The sequence below is a fragment of the Mesoplodon bidens genome (assembly GCF_964165515.1).
Source record: "Mesoplodon bidens genome assembly, chromosome: 6".
Lineage (NCBI taxonomy): Eukaryota > Metazoa > Chordata > Mammalia > Artiodactyla > Ziphiidae > Mesoplodon > Mesoplodon bidens.
In genome coordinates, this window is record NC_138162.1 from 103581486 (window position 1) to 103600584 (window position 19099).

Genomic DNA, 19099 nt, shown 5'->3' on the forward strand with positions numbered 1-19099 from the left:
CTTAACCACTGTGCCACCAGGGAAGCCCCCTTTTTTTTTTTAATTGAAGTATAGTTGAGTGTCTTAAACCCATTCTTGGGAGGCATGCAGACCTGATAGTCCCTTCAGCGGTTAGCACGAGCCCTGCCTAGAATCAGCATTCAGTAAATACGTGATGATGGGTAACTCAGGCCTTCTTCCCTCTGCTCTTCCGCTCTGGACCTTTCATTCCCGTTCAGGCCGCCCCCTGCCCCCAGTCCCACATGCCTCCCTGGGCCCTTCCTCTCACCAAGGAGACCTCTTCCCTCTAAAGATGCTGTAATTTATATTACTTAAGTTGACCATGAAGCGAGCTGGGTTTGTTTAACCCTAAGCAACGGCTCCTTACTAAGGAGATCAGTGAAATGAGACCCAAGGTCTCAAACATATTTTCAACGAGGCTGTGCATTTTAAGTGAGGCCTGGCTTGGGGTATCTGGGAAGAATGCTGACTAGAACTGGCAGATGGCTGGAGACGAGGGACACTTCTGTGCCAGGAGCTCCTTTCTGGAACACTTAACTATTTATAACCCATGGCAAACAGCCTCACGAGGCAGGCAGCGGTCCTGGGGCTGGTGGGCGAGGCCGGCGGGCGATGTGTGGGCAGCGGTGTCACCTTCTTCCTCCCCCACTTCCCCAGATCATCCTGAACTTCACGTCCATGGACCTGTACCGCAGCCGCCTGTGCTGGTACGACTACGTGGAGGTCCGAGATGGCTTCTGGAGGAAGGCGCCCCTCCGAGGTACCGGCACAGCCCTGCCTTACTTCCTCCACAGCTGCGTCCTTCTTAGGACTACTCACATGACACGCTGTGCATCCTCCCCCCAACACTAGCACTTGGCTATGGGCAGCACCCTAGCATGGGAACCAGGGGTCCTGGTATAGTCAGTACTGCCACAGCTCCATCACTAAATGTGTGACTTTGGGCAAGTCTCTTCCCCAGTCTGGACCTCAAGGTCCTCAGTATGGGCTTCCAGGCCTCCCTCAGAGGGTGGCTGTCAGTGTATAGGTGTGGGCAGTCACACAAGGTGACAGAGGGAGATGGACAGGCCCATCGTCTCAGCTCCAGGCTCTCTTCCTCATCTGGGCGATTTCAGAGGCTCTGTTTTCTGTCTGCGAGATGTGGCCTGAGGGTGCCCACGATGCAGCCTGGTGCACCACAGAGGCCTACATTCCTGGCACGGTCGCCCAAACTTGTTTGCACAGGGTGCTTTGTCTCGGGGTAGGGGAGTGGGTAAGTGGGAGATGGATGGGTCAGAACCACAGGACAGAAGATGCTGTAATGGACACAGAGTTAGAGGCTGAAGAGCTACATGAATTCTCCTTCTTCGATCTGGATGTGAGCCTAAGTAGCTCAGGACCGCTCATTAGCGTTAGAACTTTGTCTCACAGCCTCTGCCTGAAGCAGGCTGACAAATCCTTGCTAACCATCTCTTTTTTTCCCCCAGTTTCTGATGTTCAGATATTTCTTATTAGTCACCCAAAGCAGCTGTCATTACGACACTTCTTGCTACAGGAGTGTTAGCATTTCCAAGATTGCTGTTTCTTTCTTTTTTTTTTTTGCAGTTTCTTTTTCATAACTTACATTCCTAGGGCAGCACCCTCTGTCCATTGCTGAAAGTTGGGAAACACCCATCTTATTACGAACACACAAATCATCCCTAGTCAATTCTTTTTTTTTTTTTTTTTTTTGCGGTACACGGGCCTCTCACTGTTGTGGCCTCTCCCGTTGCGGAGCACAGGCTCCGGACGCGCAGGCTCAGCAGCCATGGCTCACGGGCCCAGCCGCTGCGCAGCATGTGGGATCTTCCCGGACCGGGGCACGAACCCGTGTCCCCTGCATCGGCAGGCAGACTCTCCACCACTGCGCCACCAGGAAAGCCCCCTAGTCAATTCTTGACTACAAAGAATTCCACAGATGGCCAGCCTCATCCGCTTATGTGGATTCTTGTCAGGTTTTATTTCAAAGAGGACATTTTCTCACCCAGTCCCTGGATTCTGGGATTTATTTGGGGTCCCGTGGCATCCCCTGCATTTGAGCAAAAGAAAACTGTGTTTGTTTTTGGTTATTACTTGTTTGCATGGAGAGTAAATAAGAAAGGATCAGTAGTGATGGTGATGCTCTTTTTAAAAAGTAAATAAAACACAGGTACCGTTGGCTAACGTGAGGAGTCACCTTTCCTCCCAGAAACAGACTCCTATCCTTTCCCTCAAGGGCATGAAATCTTCTAGAGTGGACTCTGGCTCTTCAAGGCCAAACTGGACCTTGGACCAGATGCAGGCCAACTTGAATGTGTGTCAAGTGTAGACAGGGCCAGAGCCCCCGAGCCCCTCAGAGAGGTGGGGAGGGCTTCCTGGAGGTGCAGCCCTGGTGCGGGAAGGGAGAGGGCCTTACTTTGGGCCTCAATGCCCCCTGTCCGCGCTGTCTGTGCAGGCCGCTTCTGCGGGGGCAAACTCCCAGAGCCCATCGTCTCCACCGACAGCCGCCTCTGGGTTGAATTCCGCAGCAGCAGCAACTGGGTCGGGAAAGGCTTCTTCGCGGTCTATGAAGGTACCGAGGCAGGGGGACGGGGGAGTCAGAGGTGGGGTCCTGGGGCACCCTAGAACCACTCCCTCCTGGCACCCCAGGGGCAAGGCCGAGGGCCCGTGAAGGAGGAAGCAGAGATCCCACTGGGGCTGGCCAGGGCCAGGGGCACTGGGAAGCCGGGGATGTAGGTGGGCAGGGCTAGAAGAGGGGGGTAGAGGGGCTCTCGAACATTGCAGAGCGTTCTGACCGACATCCTGTTTTTCCAACCTCGTTCCCTGTCCCCAAAGCCATCTGTGGGGGAGATGTGAAAAAGGACAACGGCCACATCCAGTCGCCCAATTACCCCGACGACTACCGGCCCAGCAAAGTCTGCATCTGGCGGATCCAGGTGTCCGAGGGCTTCCATGTGGGCCTCACCTTCCAGTCCTTTGAGGTGGGTCAGAGACCTCCAGGACGGCCCACCTCCTGCGGGCTTCCGGGGCTTGGGTCTGGGCCGCCAGGGCTCCTCCTGCTGACGGAGCCCCCGACCCCCAGATTGAGCGCCATGACAGCTGTGCCTATGACTACCTGGAAGTGCGCGATGGGCACAGCGAGAGCAGCACCCTCATCGGGCGCTACTGCGGCTACGAGAAGCCGGACGACATCAAGAGCACGTCCAGCCGCCTGTGGCTCAAGTTCGTCTCTGATGGGTCCATTAACAAAGCTGGCTTCGCCGTCAACTTTTTCAAAGGTGCCTCCTTTCCCGCTCCCCTACCCCGGCCCACTCCTGTGGCCAACCCACCGCCTTTGTTCCTTCTTTTTATTTTTTAAAGTTTATTTGACCGTGGTAAGAACACTTAGCCTGAGATCTATGCTCGGAACACATCTAAGTGTACAAACCAGCATTGCTGACCGAGGCACGGTGCTGTGCAGACCTCCTTGCTTGACGGAAACTTTATGCCCTCTGATTCATGACTCCCCCCCCCCCCCAGCCCTGGGCACCCATCATTCCACTCTTTAATTTTATGAATTGGGCTATTTTCGATACCTCATGTAAGTGGAATCATGCAGAATTTGACTTTTGGGGACTGGCTTATTTTACTTAAAATAATGTCCTGAAGGTTCATCCGTGTTACCGCATATGGCAGAATGTCCTTCTTTTTTAAGGCTGAATAGTATTCCACTGTGTGTCTGAACCATATTTCCTTTCGCTTCATCCGTTGGTGGACACCTTGGCTATTGTGAATGGTGCTGCCATGGCTTCGTTCATTCCTCATTCACTCACTCAACACACTGTGAGGGATTCGTAGACCCTGGCGCCCTGCCCTTGAATTTATGGCCTAACTGGGCAGAAAAGGTCCCACTGAAACACTACATACCTCATTGAGTAAGTGACAAACGTAGGTAAAAGTAGCTGACACACGGTAGGTGCTCGACAGAGAACTGACATAACAATTCAGGAGTTGCCTGAAAGTCCAGAACTTTGTACTGAAGGAACGTTGGTGAGATGTGCAGGCAGGAAGTACCCTAGGAGCTCAGGGTGGAGACAAGGCAGCGTGGACTTTTCATCGGCGTGAACCTGGGCACTGAGGATGTTCTGTCCAAACCTCATTTCCTCGTCCGTAAGCTGGGCACAGTTACAGTCCCTCCATCACAGGCTTCATGTAGGGATTGAAGCAGAGGTGAAAGAATAGTACTCAGCCGGGGACGGCACATGAGAGGCCCCAGTGAATGGTGGTGGCCACCAGCCCAGCCAGTGTGGTCAGAAGGAAGGCTCCATGGGTCCACCTGTCCCCTCCTTCAGGGCACTGCCTGTCCCTTTGGGGTTGTCACAGACAGGATCCCCTGGGAACCGAGTGGGGTTCTGAGCAGGTCACAGCTGACTTCCTCCCCCTGGAATGGGACTGGGGGTGGTCCTAGCAGCCTGAGGGACCCTGGACTTGACTCTCAAGCAGAGGGCAGGAGGAGGGACCCAGGCCCCGGACTGGGAGTCACTGACACCCTTTCCTTACGACCGCAGAGGTGGACGAGTGCTCTCGGCCCAACCGTGGGGGCTGTGAGCAGCGCTGTCTCAACACCCTGGGCAGTTACAAGTGCAGCTGTGACCCTGGGTATGAGCTGGCCCCTGACAAGCGCCGCTGTGAGGGTAAGTGCCCCCAGGCTGCCCAGGACCCTGTTCCCTCTCCCACCCCAAACCCTCCAGCCTGGATCTCTTCTGCCCTTGGACAGACCCCTTTCCAGAAAAACTAGGATTCCCTGGCACTTTGGTCACTACTCATGGATAAGGAATACATTGTCTATTTCAGTCCCCCGGAACACACTGTGACCAGGTGTGATGTACTCTGGTTTGGTTTTGTTTTCATTCTTGTTCTTGTTTTTAAATGCTGATCTTGATTGATTTCATCACCCAGCAGTAGGTCATGATCCACAGTTTGGAAACCACTGTTCTTAGACAGGCACTGAGTTCCAGCCTCTCATTATAAATATTCCCAGGAGGTAGTGAAACACTCTCTGGCTAACTAACTCCAGCTCAGCCTGGTCTTGCTGCGGGGCTTCTCTCCACTCACCTCTGAGCAGCTCCCTCTCCCTCCGTGCCTCCCAGTCCCTGCCCCCTGGTCCTCCCTGCCTCCCTCCCAGCCACGCCCCCTCCCCCCCCCCGCCCACTGGTACTGCCTTTCTGGAGCCCCTCACCCCACCCCCCACCTCTAAGCAGACGCCTGGCCTGTTCTCTCCCAGAGAAAATTGAAGTGACCACACATCTCCTCCTACTCTGAAGACACCCCCCTCTCCTGCCTCCTTCCCCATAGAGACCACACACAAGCCCCCCAGGCTGGGGGAACCCACAAACCCCCTCCTCCTCCTTCACGCACCCCAGCCTGTGTCCGTGCCCTTCTCTAGAGCAGGGACTCCTGGTGGGTGACGCCACCTCCCTTGTTCCCCCAGCTGCCTGTGGTGGATTCCTCACCAAGCTCAATGGCTCCATCACCAGCCCGGGCTGGCCCAAAGAGTACCCCCCTAACAAAAACTGCATCTGGCAGCTGGTGGCGCCCACCCAGTACCGCATCTCCCTGCAGTTTGACTTCTTCGAGACTGAAGGCAATGATGTAAGTGCCCGCCTGGGGCTGGGGAGACGCAGGGAGATCTGAGGCCTGCGAGCTCAGCCTGGTGCCTGCTTCCTACCCTCCGAAAGAAATACTCCAGGAATGTAGAGGCGGCGGGTGGGGGGGCGGTTCAGGGGAAGCAGGGGAGGCTCAGGGAGGAGGGCCTTGAAGGCCAGGGAGCACGTGGCACGTGGGAATGAAGGACGTGGAGTCCAGAAGCCTGTGGGGAGAGGCAGGGCTGGGGGCTTGTGTGGGGAGCACAAGAGGAACTGATGGGGTGGGGTGGCACTTTTTGAATTGTTAGATGTGGCAAAGCAGGTAACTAAAGGCGAAAGGACCCACAGAACAGGGAGCCTCCTCAGGCGAGGGTGGTCAGGAGAGGCTTCCTGGAGGAGGTGGGCCTGGAGCTGCGCTGCCCCACAGGTGTGCAAGTACGACTTCGTGGAGGTGCGCAGCGGACTCACGGCCGACTCCAAGCTGCACGGCAAGTTCTGTGGCTCCGAGAAGCCCGAGGTCATCACCTCCCAGTACAACAACATGCGTGTGGAATTCAAGTCCGACAACACAGTCTCCAAAAAGGGCTTCAAGGCCCACTTCTTCTCAGGTAACCCCGGACTCCCCAGCTCCGAGCCCCGCATCCCTTTCTTCCTGCCGCTGCACCCCTGTACTCTGCAGCCCCTCTGGTGCCGGGCAGCAGGGTCTGTCCCCTGCTCCCCCCACTGGCCCTCCACCACCAGGACAGCCCTCCCCGCCTGAACCCCGCTATTCCTGAGCCCTCAAGGCTGTATGGGAGCCGACCTGAGGCCGGGCAGGACATAGGCCTGCAGAAAGGAAGGGAGAGGGCGCTCCAGGCCTCAGGGGCCGCAAGCCAAGACCCGAGAGAGGTCAGGCCCTGGGAACAGGGAGTTCAGTGAGGCCGGCTACTGCCGCATGCAGAAGAGGAGGGTGTTTGCCTTGGACTGTGGGGCGGATTATCTGGCAGCGGCTGGATCTTTAATCGGAACCTGCACACACCAAATGGGGTCATGCCGGGGCCTTCAGAAGCGATGAGGAGCCTCCCTTCCCTCAACCCCAAAGCCTTCCCACTCCCCCGAGGCCCACGGTGGGGGACTCAGATCCAACCAGCACATGTCTGTTGACAGTTGCCCCATGTAAGGCTGGGGTCAAGTCCCTTTGAGGGCCCCATCTCCGGGCAGACAGGAGGCCATGGGCTGGCTGGAGCAGACAGTTAGTCGGTGAACAGCCCAGGGATCCTCATCCCCTGCACGCCTGGTGGGCCAGGCATGGGCGGCAGGAAGCCCAGAAGCCTCCGGCCGGGTCCCCGCTGCCTTCCTTCTCCCCTCCTTTGCCCAGGGTCCTGCATCCTCAAGCCCCCTATGTGGCCGCCCTGCACCCTCGCCTGCCCCACTGGATGCCATGCACTGCCCCTGTGCACTGGTTCCCTGCTTCGTACTGCCACCCACCCCGCTCTGCTTACAGTACCTCACAGCCCCTGCCCCACTGCTGGCTGAGACCCTTGCAATGCGACTCCCTCTCTTCCCTGGGCCCACCTGGAACCCGTGTGAGGTGCTCACCAGAGGGCTGAGGGGACGTAACATCTACTCAGGGATGGGCTCGGCCCCGGGGAAACCATTACCTGCTTACTCTTGTCTCTTCCTGCCCTTCTGTTGCTCCAGTCTTTGGGGGGGGGCGGAGGGGGACCAGCACCCCACCTGTCAGACCTAGAGCCCAGGGCTCTCCACCCACGGTTACCACCCTGCCCTGGCCCGACACTGTGCCACCCTCAGCCCACCCTCAGCTCTGCACAGACGCGCACGCACACACACACCTGCACATGCACACTTGCACCGCCCCTTCTCATGAGAAACCTGCAGAGGACCCTCACCGCTGGGCATCAAGGTTCAGCCCTCAGGGTCCAGGGCATCTGACTCTGACCCCCCAGGAGGGGGGCTATTTGGACTTTTGGGACACCCAGCGAGGAGACCATAAGGCAAGAAGAAGAGAGAGCCTGAAGACCTTCAGTGTGACCCCAGCCACCTTCCGGGGCATTTGGCACTGGAGGGTGAGTGCCATCTCCTTGTCCCAGCCCGTGTCCACTCCCTGCTCCTGCCCCTCCTGCAACCTGCATCCCTGGCTCCCAGGAGAGGCTGCCCCCAACCATGGCAGAGCCCCTCTCTGGGCACTAAAGCAGCCCTTTCTCAGGGCTCACAGCTCTCAACACTGCACTCAGCACTCACTCACCCACTCACTCGTTCATTGGGCAAGTATTTCTTTTACCCCTACAATGTGACAGGCACTGTACTCGGTTTTTGGGGTGCAAATATGAGGAAGGCATGGGGGTCAATTTCAGGACAATCTTTGCTCATTCCGTGAGCTGGGACTCCTGAAGCTCCCAGCATAGTCGCCAATGAGTTACCCGGTGAAACCCCAGGATGGGTTGTAGGGTGCCCATCACCCCACATTCTCACAGGGCTTGTGCAAAGGCAGCTTCCACAGGGCCCTCTGTCAGGGTCCCTCCCGATGCTCTAACTGAGGAGACCTGGGGGAGGACTTGGGGACTCCACCTCTTGACCTTGTGTTGTTTGGGTCCCACGGGGTCTGGCTCACCTGAGAGTGGACTGGAGAAGCAGGGCCATCTGGGAGCCAGTGCTCCAGCCCTCGGGCCCCTCTCCCAAGGGAGACCCGGCACAGGGCCGCCGTTGTCACAGACCCCGCCTGGCCATGTGAATGTCAGCGGGCATCTTTCTACCTCGGGGCTCATCTCTGGAATTCTGTGTGTCCACTCCCCCTCCCTGAATGCCTGCCTCTGCTCCAGGCACACAGTACCCAAAATGACCATGGAGAGACTGGAGAATATGTGTTTGTGATGTACCCGTCTGTGCCTGTGACCACGTGTCTCTCTGTGTGTCGGTTTCTGTGTTCATGGGAGAGCGCATGTGCAGATCCACCCGAATGGGTGCAGCTGCGCCTGTGAGCCCTCCCGAGTCCGCAGTGGCCTGCTGACGAGCCCGTGGTCTCTGCATCCACGTGTGTCTCTGTTTGTACCTGTGCTTGTGTGTGCCTGTGCATGCTTCCTCACGCACAGGGAGTGAGCCAGCGGCGTCTATCCCTGTGTGCACGTGTACACAGGTGGCTGATGGCTGATGTGTGTGAGTGTGGTGTCTGTGTGTGAGGGGCTGACTTGTATCCTGTGCACCTGTGGGTCAGTGTCTGTGCTACCCTGTCGGGACGACGGTACAGGGTGAGGGATAATATGTCTGTGGGTGTGTTGGCGTGAGTGTGTGCCTGTGTCTGTAACACACTCTGTAGTTGCAGCACCAGAAGGAGAGAGCCGAGCTCTGGATGAGGCCCCCTTCCCATGGACTGCTCCCCTCTGCTAGAGACTCGACGTCTCCTTCCCCAGCATGCGGGCCTCATTCCCACCCCCAAGACCTTCTCCCTGCCGCAGGCTTCCTCCCATCTGTCCCCTGTCGCTGTGCCTCCTCCCACCCGCTGCCCCTCCGTGGCCTGGCTGCTCCGGACATGGCCGTCCTGCATGTGTGTCCTGCCCCCAACCCCGCGCTGCCCGTGGACCCCCCTCGGAGCCGGGCCTGGTTTTCATTGCTCTCCCTCCCTGGCCCCCGCCCTCCACCCGCACCCCTTGGTCCCTTTTCTCCTTCTCTCTCTCGTTTCAGAAAAGAGGCCAGCTCTGCAGCCCCCCCGGGGACGGCCCCACCATCTCAAATTCCGAGTGCAGAAAAGAAACCGGACCCCCCAGTGAGGCCCGCCTGGCCTCCCGGACCCTTTGTTACTCAGGAACCTCACCTTGGACGGAATGGGCTGGGGGCTCTGCTGCCGCCCACCCCGACCTCCACTCGGCCATGCCGGCCCGGCTCCCCCCGGCCGGACAGAACTGGTGCTCTCCTCGCCCCCGCCCCCGCTCACGTGGACAGGGGACCCTCCCTGCCTCCCGCCCCTCCCATTTTGATGGTGTCTGTGACATTTCCTGTTGTGAAGTAAAAGAGGGACCCCTGCGTCCTGCTCCTTTCTCTTGCAGTCTGCTTGTCCGTGTGTCTATTTTTCCACTTGTCCGTCTGTCCAGTAAGCAGGTAATGGTAGAGGGTTCCCATGCTGGTCCGCTCCAGACCCCAGCCTCCCTCCGTCCACTCCTCCTTTCTCTCTGCACAGCTGGGCCCCCCTCAGCTGCCTCCGCTTGATGCAGTGCCCTGGACCCCCACCATCGCCTTGACCTCCGCTCCCCACCCCGCCTGTGGGGGGGGCGGGGGAGGGCGAGGTGGACGCCCAGCCAGTCCTCCCACTTCCCCTGGGGTGACGCAGCCCTCAGCCCTGCACACACTGGTCTGCCCTTGCCTGTTCCCCCTGCAGACAAGGACGAGTGCTCCAAGGATAACGGTGGCTGCCAGCAAGACTGCGTCAACACCTTCGGCAGCTACGAGTGTCAGTGTCGCAGCGGCTTCGTCCTCCACGACAACAAGCACGACTGCAAGGAAGGTAAGCGCTGCCGGAGCCCCCGGGCGCCTTCCCCTGCCCACGGCCTGAGGCCTGAAGGACCGAGGCTGGGGAGCGGGCTCAGAGGTGTCATCTCCTTCGGCCTCTCTTTGGACTCGAGAAGCTGAGTGACCTCTGAGGTCACCTCGTTTTGCCTCCCGCCTAGAGCACGGACGCCCCCCCCATCCCTCCCCCCCCCCCAGCAATATCCAAGCCACACACACTTCTGGAGAGGAGGGGCCGCCCCCAGGCCCCATTGTTAGGCTGTTCTGGTAATTAGTGCTCCTTAAAATCCATGTCCAAGTCTTTCTCTTTGTCCGACCTCCCGCTGTCAGGGAGGCAAGCTGGGACAGTGGTGAAGAGTACAGACTCTGGTGCCAGGCTGCCTGGCCCAGCCCTACCACTTAGCCAGCCACGTGCCCTTGAGCAGCTGACTTCCTTTCTCCGCACCCGGGTTTGCTCACTGAGTGACTCCTGGATGGCACCGGCACCCTCCTCCTAGGGGCGGGGCGCTGTGATGTGCTCCGAGCAGTGCCTGGCTCATAGCAAGCAGTCACGTATGTCACTGGTATCGGTCACATCTCTGACCCCTGGGGACACCCAGAACAAGGCTGCTGCTTCCCTGACATTGAAGCCCTGCAGATCCTTGGAAACAGCTCTCGGGTCATTGCCCGTATCACGTGACACCTCTCTGGATGCAGTACAACCCTGGCCCGCTCCCAGTTGCCGATTCCACTGTGGCCCGTGCCTGCTGCGGACGTACTATCCCAGCAGCACAATGTAGACTCGCCTCTGACACTGAGAGTCTGTGTGCCATTGGGTGAGTCATTTTGGCTCTCTGAGCTTCAACTGCCTCACCCATGAGATGGTCCTAAGCTTTAGAGCCCTTGCTTTGAGCACTGAGCACAGTGCCTGGCAAATGCCTCTTCTCACCATTACTAGGTGGACAACCAAAGTACCAGCAAATAAACTGCCGACTAGAATAAACAGAGGTGAAGCACCCAACGGACATTCCAGGGCTTCCATCCCCATCACTTCAGGCTCTCCAAATATAGAGTACCTGACTCACGGAGCCCCCTTATCTTTTAGCTAGGGGAGACCTTCTTCTGATGTTGTCTAAACTACAAGCCATCTCTGTACTCTCTATGAAAAACAGGGTTTTGCTAAAGAACCCTCAGCATTGACATCAACAAGATAGCAGGAGCAGGTGTAAGCTTCCTGGGAAGATGGCCTGTGTGTAGCTCCGATTCACTTTAGAAGAACTCATCGTTTCTTACTCAAGTGCTAGGCTAGTAACAAATCAGTATTTCCTGACCCCCTGCGGAGGGCGTAGCTCTGTGCAAAGTTCTGTAGGGGGTTCAAGAGGGGATCCCTCTGCTCCCGAGGAGACTGCAGTGTAGCTGGGGAGAGAAGTGGGCATGGAAGGAGAAATTAGAGGGTGGGGAAAACTGGTGTAAAAATGGGGTGGCGGGCAGTGAGTGTGGACATGGGAAGGTGAAGATGGGTAATGGAAGCAGCTCATAGCTCAAACGTGGAGGCCAGGAGCTCCACCTGCCTCCACCCGGGCTGCTGGGCGGCCTGCGAGGGCACTGCCCCTCTGGACCCTGGCGGGTGTGCATTCATCCTGTGAGCCTCTGACTATAGGCACAGCTGTTCGGCCTGCACCCCACCCACCCCTTTCTCCTCCCCAGTCCAGCAGTGCACTGGCTTTTCCTCAGAGGGACCTGTCAGATTGGATGATAACGCATAAGAAGCATCAGCCTTGGAGTTTGTGAGGCCATGCTGTTCCGAGGCAGAAGGCAGATTGCAGTGGATCAAGGAGCCCTGAGTAGTGAGAACATGGTGTAGCAAGTTTTCTTGAAGACAAGGAGACAGGATGGGTGGGAGCAGGAGGAGAGCGTTGTTTCAGGATGGGCAAAGCGTAGGAAGGTTCGTGGCCTGGCCGAGCTGGCAGAGGGAGTGAGCGCGGGAAATGTGTGACACAAGGGTCCCCAGATGGTGGGCAGCAATGAGCTCCAGCTCCAGGAAGGAAAATCCATTCCTGCCCAGGAGGAGTGGCACCTTCTCTAAGACAAGGCAGGAGGGAAGGTGAGTTTGCAGGTAGGGGTTGGGAAGTTGAAGTTGTTCATATCTGAGGGCCCTGCTTTTCTCCAGGAAGCAGGAGGTGAGGTTGTCTACTGGGAGCGGGGCTGGGAGTTGAGAGGGCCAAAGGTTCGGAGCCGTAGCTGAGGAGGTGGGAGATGGAGCTGGTGAAGGACGAGTCCAAAGAACGTCAAGGGAGTGGGGGCCCAGCCATGCTTGGAGACCACGAATGGGGTTTTCCAAGATGGTGCCGCTCAAGCATGGCCCTTGATGAGCAGTTGGGGTGATGGGCCACATGGTCCAGCTGATAGAGAAGCAAGTTAAGTCAACCCAGGAGGAAGTATTGGGAGGAAGTGGAAGGTTCTCTCTAAAGCTGGGGAGGTGTTAGGGAAAGGGAGGGCCTGAGCGCCCTGGAAGAACGGGAGGTGGCCACTGCGACGGTGGTGTGTTTGTAGCATCGAGAATTGGAGGGTGATGGCGAAGCCTTGGGGGTGAGAGGTGAGAACCCATAGAGCTGAGAAGGTCAGGGGCACGAGGCCAGCGTGTGGGTGGACCATCCATGTGTTTGTTGACATCACCTAGGATGGTGGCAGGAGTCGGGTGGAGAGAACTGAGTCAGGTGCCAAAGTCTTCTGTGGATATGGAAGCATGGCAGGAGATCAGAGGATGGCAGCTTCGTGGAGGGCAGAGGTGGTATGGCCAAATGGCCTCCAAGGTCCAGGAGTGTACACAGGGCGCCTGGGAGGGGTGCTTCCATGGACGGTGCCAGGTGAGGTCCAGCTTGGAACCAAGCAGCTCGATTTCCCCGGGCTGGGTGACTGAATGGGAAAGAAGTGATGTGAGCTTTCCTGCCACCTCTAAGTGGGGGACAAGAGAAGCAAGAAAGGAGGAGGAGGGGAGGGAGGGGCTTCTTCCTTCCTTTCTTCACAGGGGCCATTGGAGCACTGGGGTCCCTGCTGATCCCCTTCCCCTCACTCACCTCTCCACAGCCGGCTGTGACCACAGGGTGACATCCACCAGCGGCACCATCACCAGCCCCAACTGGCCTGACAAATACCCCAGCAAGAAGGAGTGTACCTGGGCCATCTCTAGCACCCCCGGGCACCGGGTCAAGCTGGTAAGGTGCCCACTCCCCACCCCGCTCCTCTGTGCCATCTGCCCATCACCTATTTCCTGTCAGCTTCAAAGCCCCACGTCACTCAGAGCACTGCTCAGGGCCATGCAGGCTGCGGGCTGGTGGCCTGGCTGAGCCCACAGGGCTGCCATCCCTGTGAGAAGCCCAAGTCTGGTGTGGACAGAGGCCCTTTCCCAGCATACAGTGGGTTTGTACCTGCCGTCACTTCCTTCCTAGGTCCTCCCCATCTCCCATCCATCAGCAGTGGCCACTGCCCTGGTGTCCGTGAACAGGGGTCCAGGGGCCTTGGTTTGCTGCCACCTGTTGCCCATGCCTCCTGCCCCCGGCCACATAATTCCTAATTCGCTGTCCTCCCTCATGCCCTCCAGACCTTCATGGAGATGGACATCGAGTCCCAGCCTGAGTGTGCCTATGACCACCTGGAGGCGTACGACGGGCGTGATGCCAAGGCCCCCGTCCTGGGCCGCTTCTGTGGGAGCAAGAAGCCTGAGCCCGTCCTGGCCACGGGCAGCCGCATGTTCCTGCGCTTCTACTCTGACAACTCCGTGCAGAGGAAGGGCTTCCAGGCGTCCCACTCCACAGGTGAGCCCACCACAGGCCAGGGTGGGGGCAGCTGGTGCCCTGTGTGGTCATTTGTCCTGGAGGCATCTGCTGATCCTGGTCTCAAAGGCAGGCCCTGGGCTCCAGTCGGAGGTTTACAGAGAGCTCCTGAAGACACAGACAGGCCCAGCCCATGGCCGGGTGGAGAGACAGCATGTCCTGAAGGCCAGACCAGAGGGGCAGAGAGTCAGCCTCCTGGGCCAGGGAGAGGAGGTCCGGATGAGGGGTGCGAAGGTCAGAAAACAGGGCAGTGACAACAGTGGGTAGAGAACCAGAGATGGGGAGGGAATCCCCTGGAGTCCCCAGAGGTAGGACACTTGACTGTGCAGTAGGCCACCCACATTCCACCCCCCCAGATTCACGCGTTCATTCATTCCGCAGACATTTGTGAACACGTGGCAGGTACGCGGCAGCATCCTAAGTGCGGGTCACAAAATGAACGAAGCAGGGCTTCCCTGGTGGCGCAGTGGTTGAGAGTCCGCCTGCTGACGCAGGGGACACGGGTTCGTGCCCCTGTCCGGGAGGATCCCACATGCCGTGGAGCGGCTGGGCCCGTGAGCCATGGCCGCTGAGCTTGCACGTCCGGAGCCTGTGCTCCACAACGGGAGAGGCCCCAACAGTGAGAGGCCCGCGTACTGCAAAAAAAAAAAATGAACGAAGCAGACAAACCTCTCAGTTCTTGAGGGGTTTACTCTGCATTTACTTGCTCGTTTATTCAGCAACCTTTCTACTGAGCCCTGGGCCCCTGCAGGAGACTCAGAGGGGCACGGAGAGATGAATCAGGTGTAAGCCCTTCACCCTGCCCACACGGGGACCCACAGCCCAGGGGAGGGACAGGACACGGACAGATAATTACAGCAGGAGACAAAACACGATAAGGGCCTCGCTCTGGGTGTGAGGTGATGGGTCATTGCAGGCAGGGGAGGAGACCAAGCACAGCCATAACCCCAGACAGCTCTGGGCGTACACAGGTGACTGCAGGTCATTTAGTTTGGCTGGAGCAATGGGCATGTGAGGACAACAGTGAACTGGGAATGGTGTGGCTACAGAGAAAGGCTGGAGCCCAGTCCTGTGAGGCCTGGGACATCAGGCCAACGGTGACCGCTGGGGGCTTAGCAGGCTTCTTGTGGGTCTTAAGCTACCTGTTGGGGAAGCCCCAGAACTGATGGGTCCACAGTCCCGCTCCTCCCTTTTAACTCAGCCCCTGACCCAGGCCTCGCCCATCCACTCCCCACCCGTGAGCCCAGGTGTCCTGGAGGCCAGAGGGCATAGGAAGGGGTGGACGGGCTGACCCCGCCCTGCCTGCTCTCATTTGCCCCTCCCAGCACAGGGTCACACACTGGAGGCCCGGAACTCCAGCTGGCCCTCAGACTTGCTCTGTTTGGCCCACACTGTGTTTTTTAAAAACATGAGCCAACGTTTAAAAATTAGGAGTTTTCGCATAAAATCCACAAGTACGTCTTCTTGCTTAAGCATGGGAGCTCAGGCGACACAGGGCCCACATTCTTCCGTGACAGCCATCAGCTGGAGCCAATTAGCAGCAACCTCTCCCTGGGGCTTCCACTCAGAGCGGCCTTCCACCCACCACGTCCCCGGGCCTCCGCGGGCATCTCTCCAGAGGGAAAGCCACAGAGCACTTGTTCCAGGCCAAGGCCTGGGCCGGGTCCAAACCCACCTATCACTAGCCATGTGGCCTTGTCCCAGGGCCTCCATCCGACCAGGAGGCCTGAATAGGGGGAGGGACAGTGCCTGGGCCGCAGCCGTGCTCAGGGGGTGGTGGCTGATCTTGTGTCCCCCTCCCCCCTCAGAGTGTGGAGGCCAGGTGCAGGCAGAGGTGAAGACCAAGGACCTTTACTCCCATGCCCAGTTTGGCGACAACAACTACCCCGGGGGCGTGGACTGCGAGTGGGTCATCGTGGCCGAGGAAGGCTATGGCGTGGAGCTGGTGTTCCAGACCTTCGAGGTGGAGGAGGAGGCCGACTGCGGCTACGATTACATGGAGCTCTTCGACGGTTACGACAGCACGGCCCCCAGACTGGGGCGCTACTGCGGCTCCGGGGTGAGACCCGCCGCCCCCCACCTCTGCAGGCCTGGGGCCCCGGCCCAGGGGACAGCACCTGCCTGGCACGGTGTAGGGGCCAGAGGCCTACAAAGTGGGTGGTCGCTCGCAGAGGCCCGCCCCACCCTGGGCCATCCCCACCTAGGAAACCAGGTCCTTTTTGGTCAACACAGAGGTTCCTGCAGCCTCTGGGATAGGCCCTGCCCTGACCCAAGCCTGCTCAGCACCAGTTTGGTTGGGTCTCGAAGGTAGTTTGCATCTGGAGAGGGGGGTGGAGTTCCCTCTGCCCTCTGATTCCCTCGTCCCAGTCCAAAGGCAGCTGACCAGGGCCTGGAATGAGGGCAGAGGTTGGGGCAGGAGCCAGAGACCAGGACTGAGCTGAGTCGTGCTAGGCAGTCGTTCTGGCGGAGCTATACAATACCCTCATCTCTTCCGCTGCCAGTTTCTCTTCTTGGTGAAAGGCCAGCTGGTCCCAAAGCACATTGATGTCACTGTCCAAGCAGATACTGAATATTACTTCTTGGTCCATAAAATAGCACTTTCAGAGGCAGTGGGCAAAAGTTTGCTTCATGGGGTTTTTTTTTTTTTTTTTTTTTTTTTTTTTTTTTGCGGTAGGCGGGCCTCTCACTGCTGTGGCCTCTCCCCCCGCGGAGCACAGGCTCCGGACGCGCAGGCCCAGCGCCATGGCTCACGGGCCCAGCCGCTCCGCGGCATGCGGGATCCTCCCAGACCGGGGCACGAACCCGTGTCCCCTGCATCGGCAGGCGGACTCCCAACCACTGCGCCACCAGGGAAGCCCGCTTGATAGGGTTTTAACTAAGGCCACAGGAAAACCACAGAGGTGGGTTTATTTTCCTCCAGGCAGAGCTTGTGAGTTCTTTTGTTTTTTTCTTTTTCTTTTCTTTTTAATCCTCTCCTCCTTCAGTGAATGCCATCTTCCCCTCGCCATTCCACACACACACACACACACACACACTTTTGCACATGTACTCACACTCATAGGCACACTCAGACACGCCCTCCTTCCCATCACTTCCCTGGTCCCTTGCCTATCTCATGGCCGTGCTCCAGGGCTACCTGGGTGCCCCAGGAAGGGTTAAACTTCCCAGGAGCAGCAGTAGCTGCTGAACCCAGCACTGGCCGGTGGAATATCCCCTTAGGAACAGAGCTTCAGCCTTTGTCAACTGGCAAGGGCTGGGCCGGGCTGGGACAGGGTGGAGAGCTGGGGAAGCGGAGCACACAGCCCCCTTGCCTGCCTGCCTCAGCCGCTCCAGAATCCCCAGGCTACCAAGCTAGTGCCCCCTCCCCACTTAGCTCTTTATGACTCCCTTGATCTGACACCTTTGGGTGAGTCACACACCAAACTGGGTGTCCCCAGGTGGCTTCCTCCAAAGACTTCCATCAGGCTGGAGCAAACGGGAGGGGACCTGGGGAAGGAACCCAGTTCCGTCAGGGCTTCCCGGCATGGTTGCTGGAAATGTCCCCAAGGGTTTCGGAAATGGTCGTTTCCACGCCTTGAGGGCCAGGGCCTCTTGGTGCTGATGCCCTGTGGGCGGCTGTCATTCTGAGGGCCTGCACACAGAGGTGAGGAGGGGCTTGCAGGAGCCTAGGAAGGGGCATCCGCCGGAGCTGACCATGGCCAGCATCGGGGGAGGGCAGGAGCGTAGTGGCCGAGTCCGGGTCTGGGGGACCCAGCTGTCCTGTCTTCTCCAAGAGACAGCCGGGACAGCAACAAGGCAGCCACTCAGACAAGCTGCTCCCTTTCACAGCTATCCTCTTTTTGTTCCTGCCACCAGCCCTTCTAGGCTTGGAGAGCAGAGAGCTTTTGCTCCTATTTGCTTCTGAGGGAAGCCAGGCCCAGCGAGGGGCAGTGCCTTGCCTAAGACTTCACAGCTAACTAGTTAGTAGCAGCGCTGGATGTGGAATGAGAGTGTAACTCTGCACTTAAGACAAGCTCCTCTACCCGCTGCTACCTCCCCTCCTCCAGGCACCCCATTAAACCCCTGCTCCCAAGAATCCTCCTCCTGCTTCTCGGCGCTGGGGGAATCTGGCGGAAGTCGGGAGCTGCCCGCCTTCCTTACAGCTGGGGAACTCGGGGAGGGAAACGGCAGCCCAGCCCCTGGTCCTCAGTCTCATGCCCACCCCTTTCCTCTGTCAGCCTCCCGAGGAGGTGTACTCTGCGGGAGATTCTGTCCTGGTGAAATTCCACTCGGATGACACCATCACCAAAAAAGGCTTCCACCTGCGATACACCAGCACGAAGTTCCAGGACATGCTGCACAGCAGGAAGTGACCACTGCCCTCACGCGGCGGGGACGGGAGGCCCGCTGCCCTCAGTCAACTGAGCCGGACAGCGGGGGCCGGGCAGAAGGCGGGACCCCGTCCCCGTCCCCCAGGTGCCAGGACCTGCGGGCCAGTGGTCCAGGTGTGGCAGGGCACTGGACTCCTACATGAGCCACTGCCCCACGACCCCTTCCTCCCTTGCCCCCGCCAGGAGTGAAGGGCCAGGGCCAGGGAGCCAGAGCTTCCCCTGAGACACTTGAAGTGGCCATTCCTCTCTGGGGGCCCAGCCCGGTGGGAGAGGGTCTGTCAGCGGGACCCGCCCACCTTCCCTGCCCGTCTCTACACGCTGTATTGTGTATGGCCGGTGGCATATCTTCATTGTAATGTACATTTCCCACCCCTTCTCCAGCCCTGATTTGGTTTTATTTTAAGCCTCCACTTCCCCCTGTTTCCTGGGGCGTGAGTTTCCGTACATGTCCCACAGGAGCCAGGGCGGGAAGATGCAGGGGAGTGGGTGCGGCAGCAAGACAGGGCTTCGCTCAGGCCCAGTGGCTGGTCGGCCACACCGGGGCACCCCAGCCAATAAACCGAAAGTGTTACAGCCAGTATCTTGTGCCAGATGCTGTCTGGGGTGTGGGGGCGGCGGGCGTGGGGTGGCTCGTCTCACTCCAGATGCGCAAGCTTGCTGTGTCCGGGGCCGGCCCACAGCCAGGACACCTGGCCTCACTGGCTGCCTTTCCTTCCGTCAATTCCAGGGCCCCAGAGGGTGGGATTTCACGGTCGGGCACACACAGATTCGCCTCGCACACTTCAGCCTGCAGGTGCCC

The 19099-nt window shown here is 58.6% G+C and overlaps 1 protein-coding gene across 2 annotated transcripts in view; it reads left to right on the plus strand.

Moving 5' to 3' along the window:
* Nucleotides 1–18877, plus strand: part of BMP1 (bone morphogenetic protein 1) — a 40763-nt gene extending 21886 nt beyond the window's left edge. The window contains exons 9-20 of one of the 2 annotated variants that reach the window (XM_081236694.1): nt 658–760; nt 2453–2569; nt 2833–2978; nt 3080–3275; nt 4545–4670; nt 5468–5628; nt 6049–6229; nt 9991–10116; nt 13185–13312; nt 13699–13912; nt 15739–15989; nt 18148–18877. In XM_081236694.1, coding sequence (XP_081092820.1) covers nt 658–760; nt 2453–2569; nt 2833–2978; nt 3080–3275; nt 4545–4670; nt 5468–5628; nt 6049–6229; nt 9991–10116; nt 13185–13312; nt 13699–13912; nt 15739–15989; nt 18148–18282 — 1884 coding nt within the window. In that variant the 3' untranslated portion in view covers nt 18283–18877. Of the gene's footprint in view, nt 1–657; nt 761–2452; nt 2570–2832; nt 2979–3079; nt 3276–4544; nt 4671–5467; nt 5629–6048; nt 6230–9299; nt 9661–9990; nt 10117–13184; nt 13313–13698; nt 13913–15738; nt 15990–18147 lie in introns of those variants that run through there. The other variant, XM_081236695.1, reaches the window with a different exon arrangement.
* Nucleotides 18878–19099: the final 222 nt, after the last annotated feature.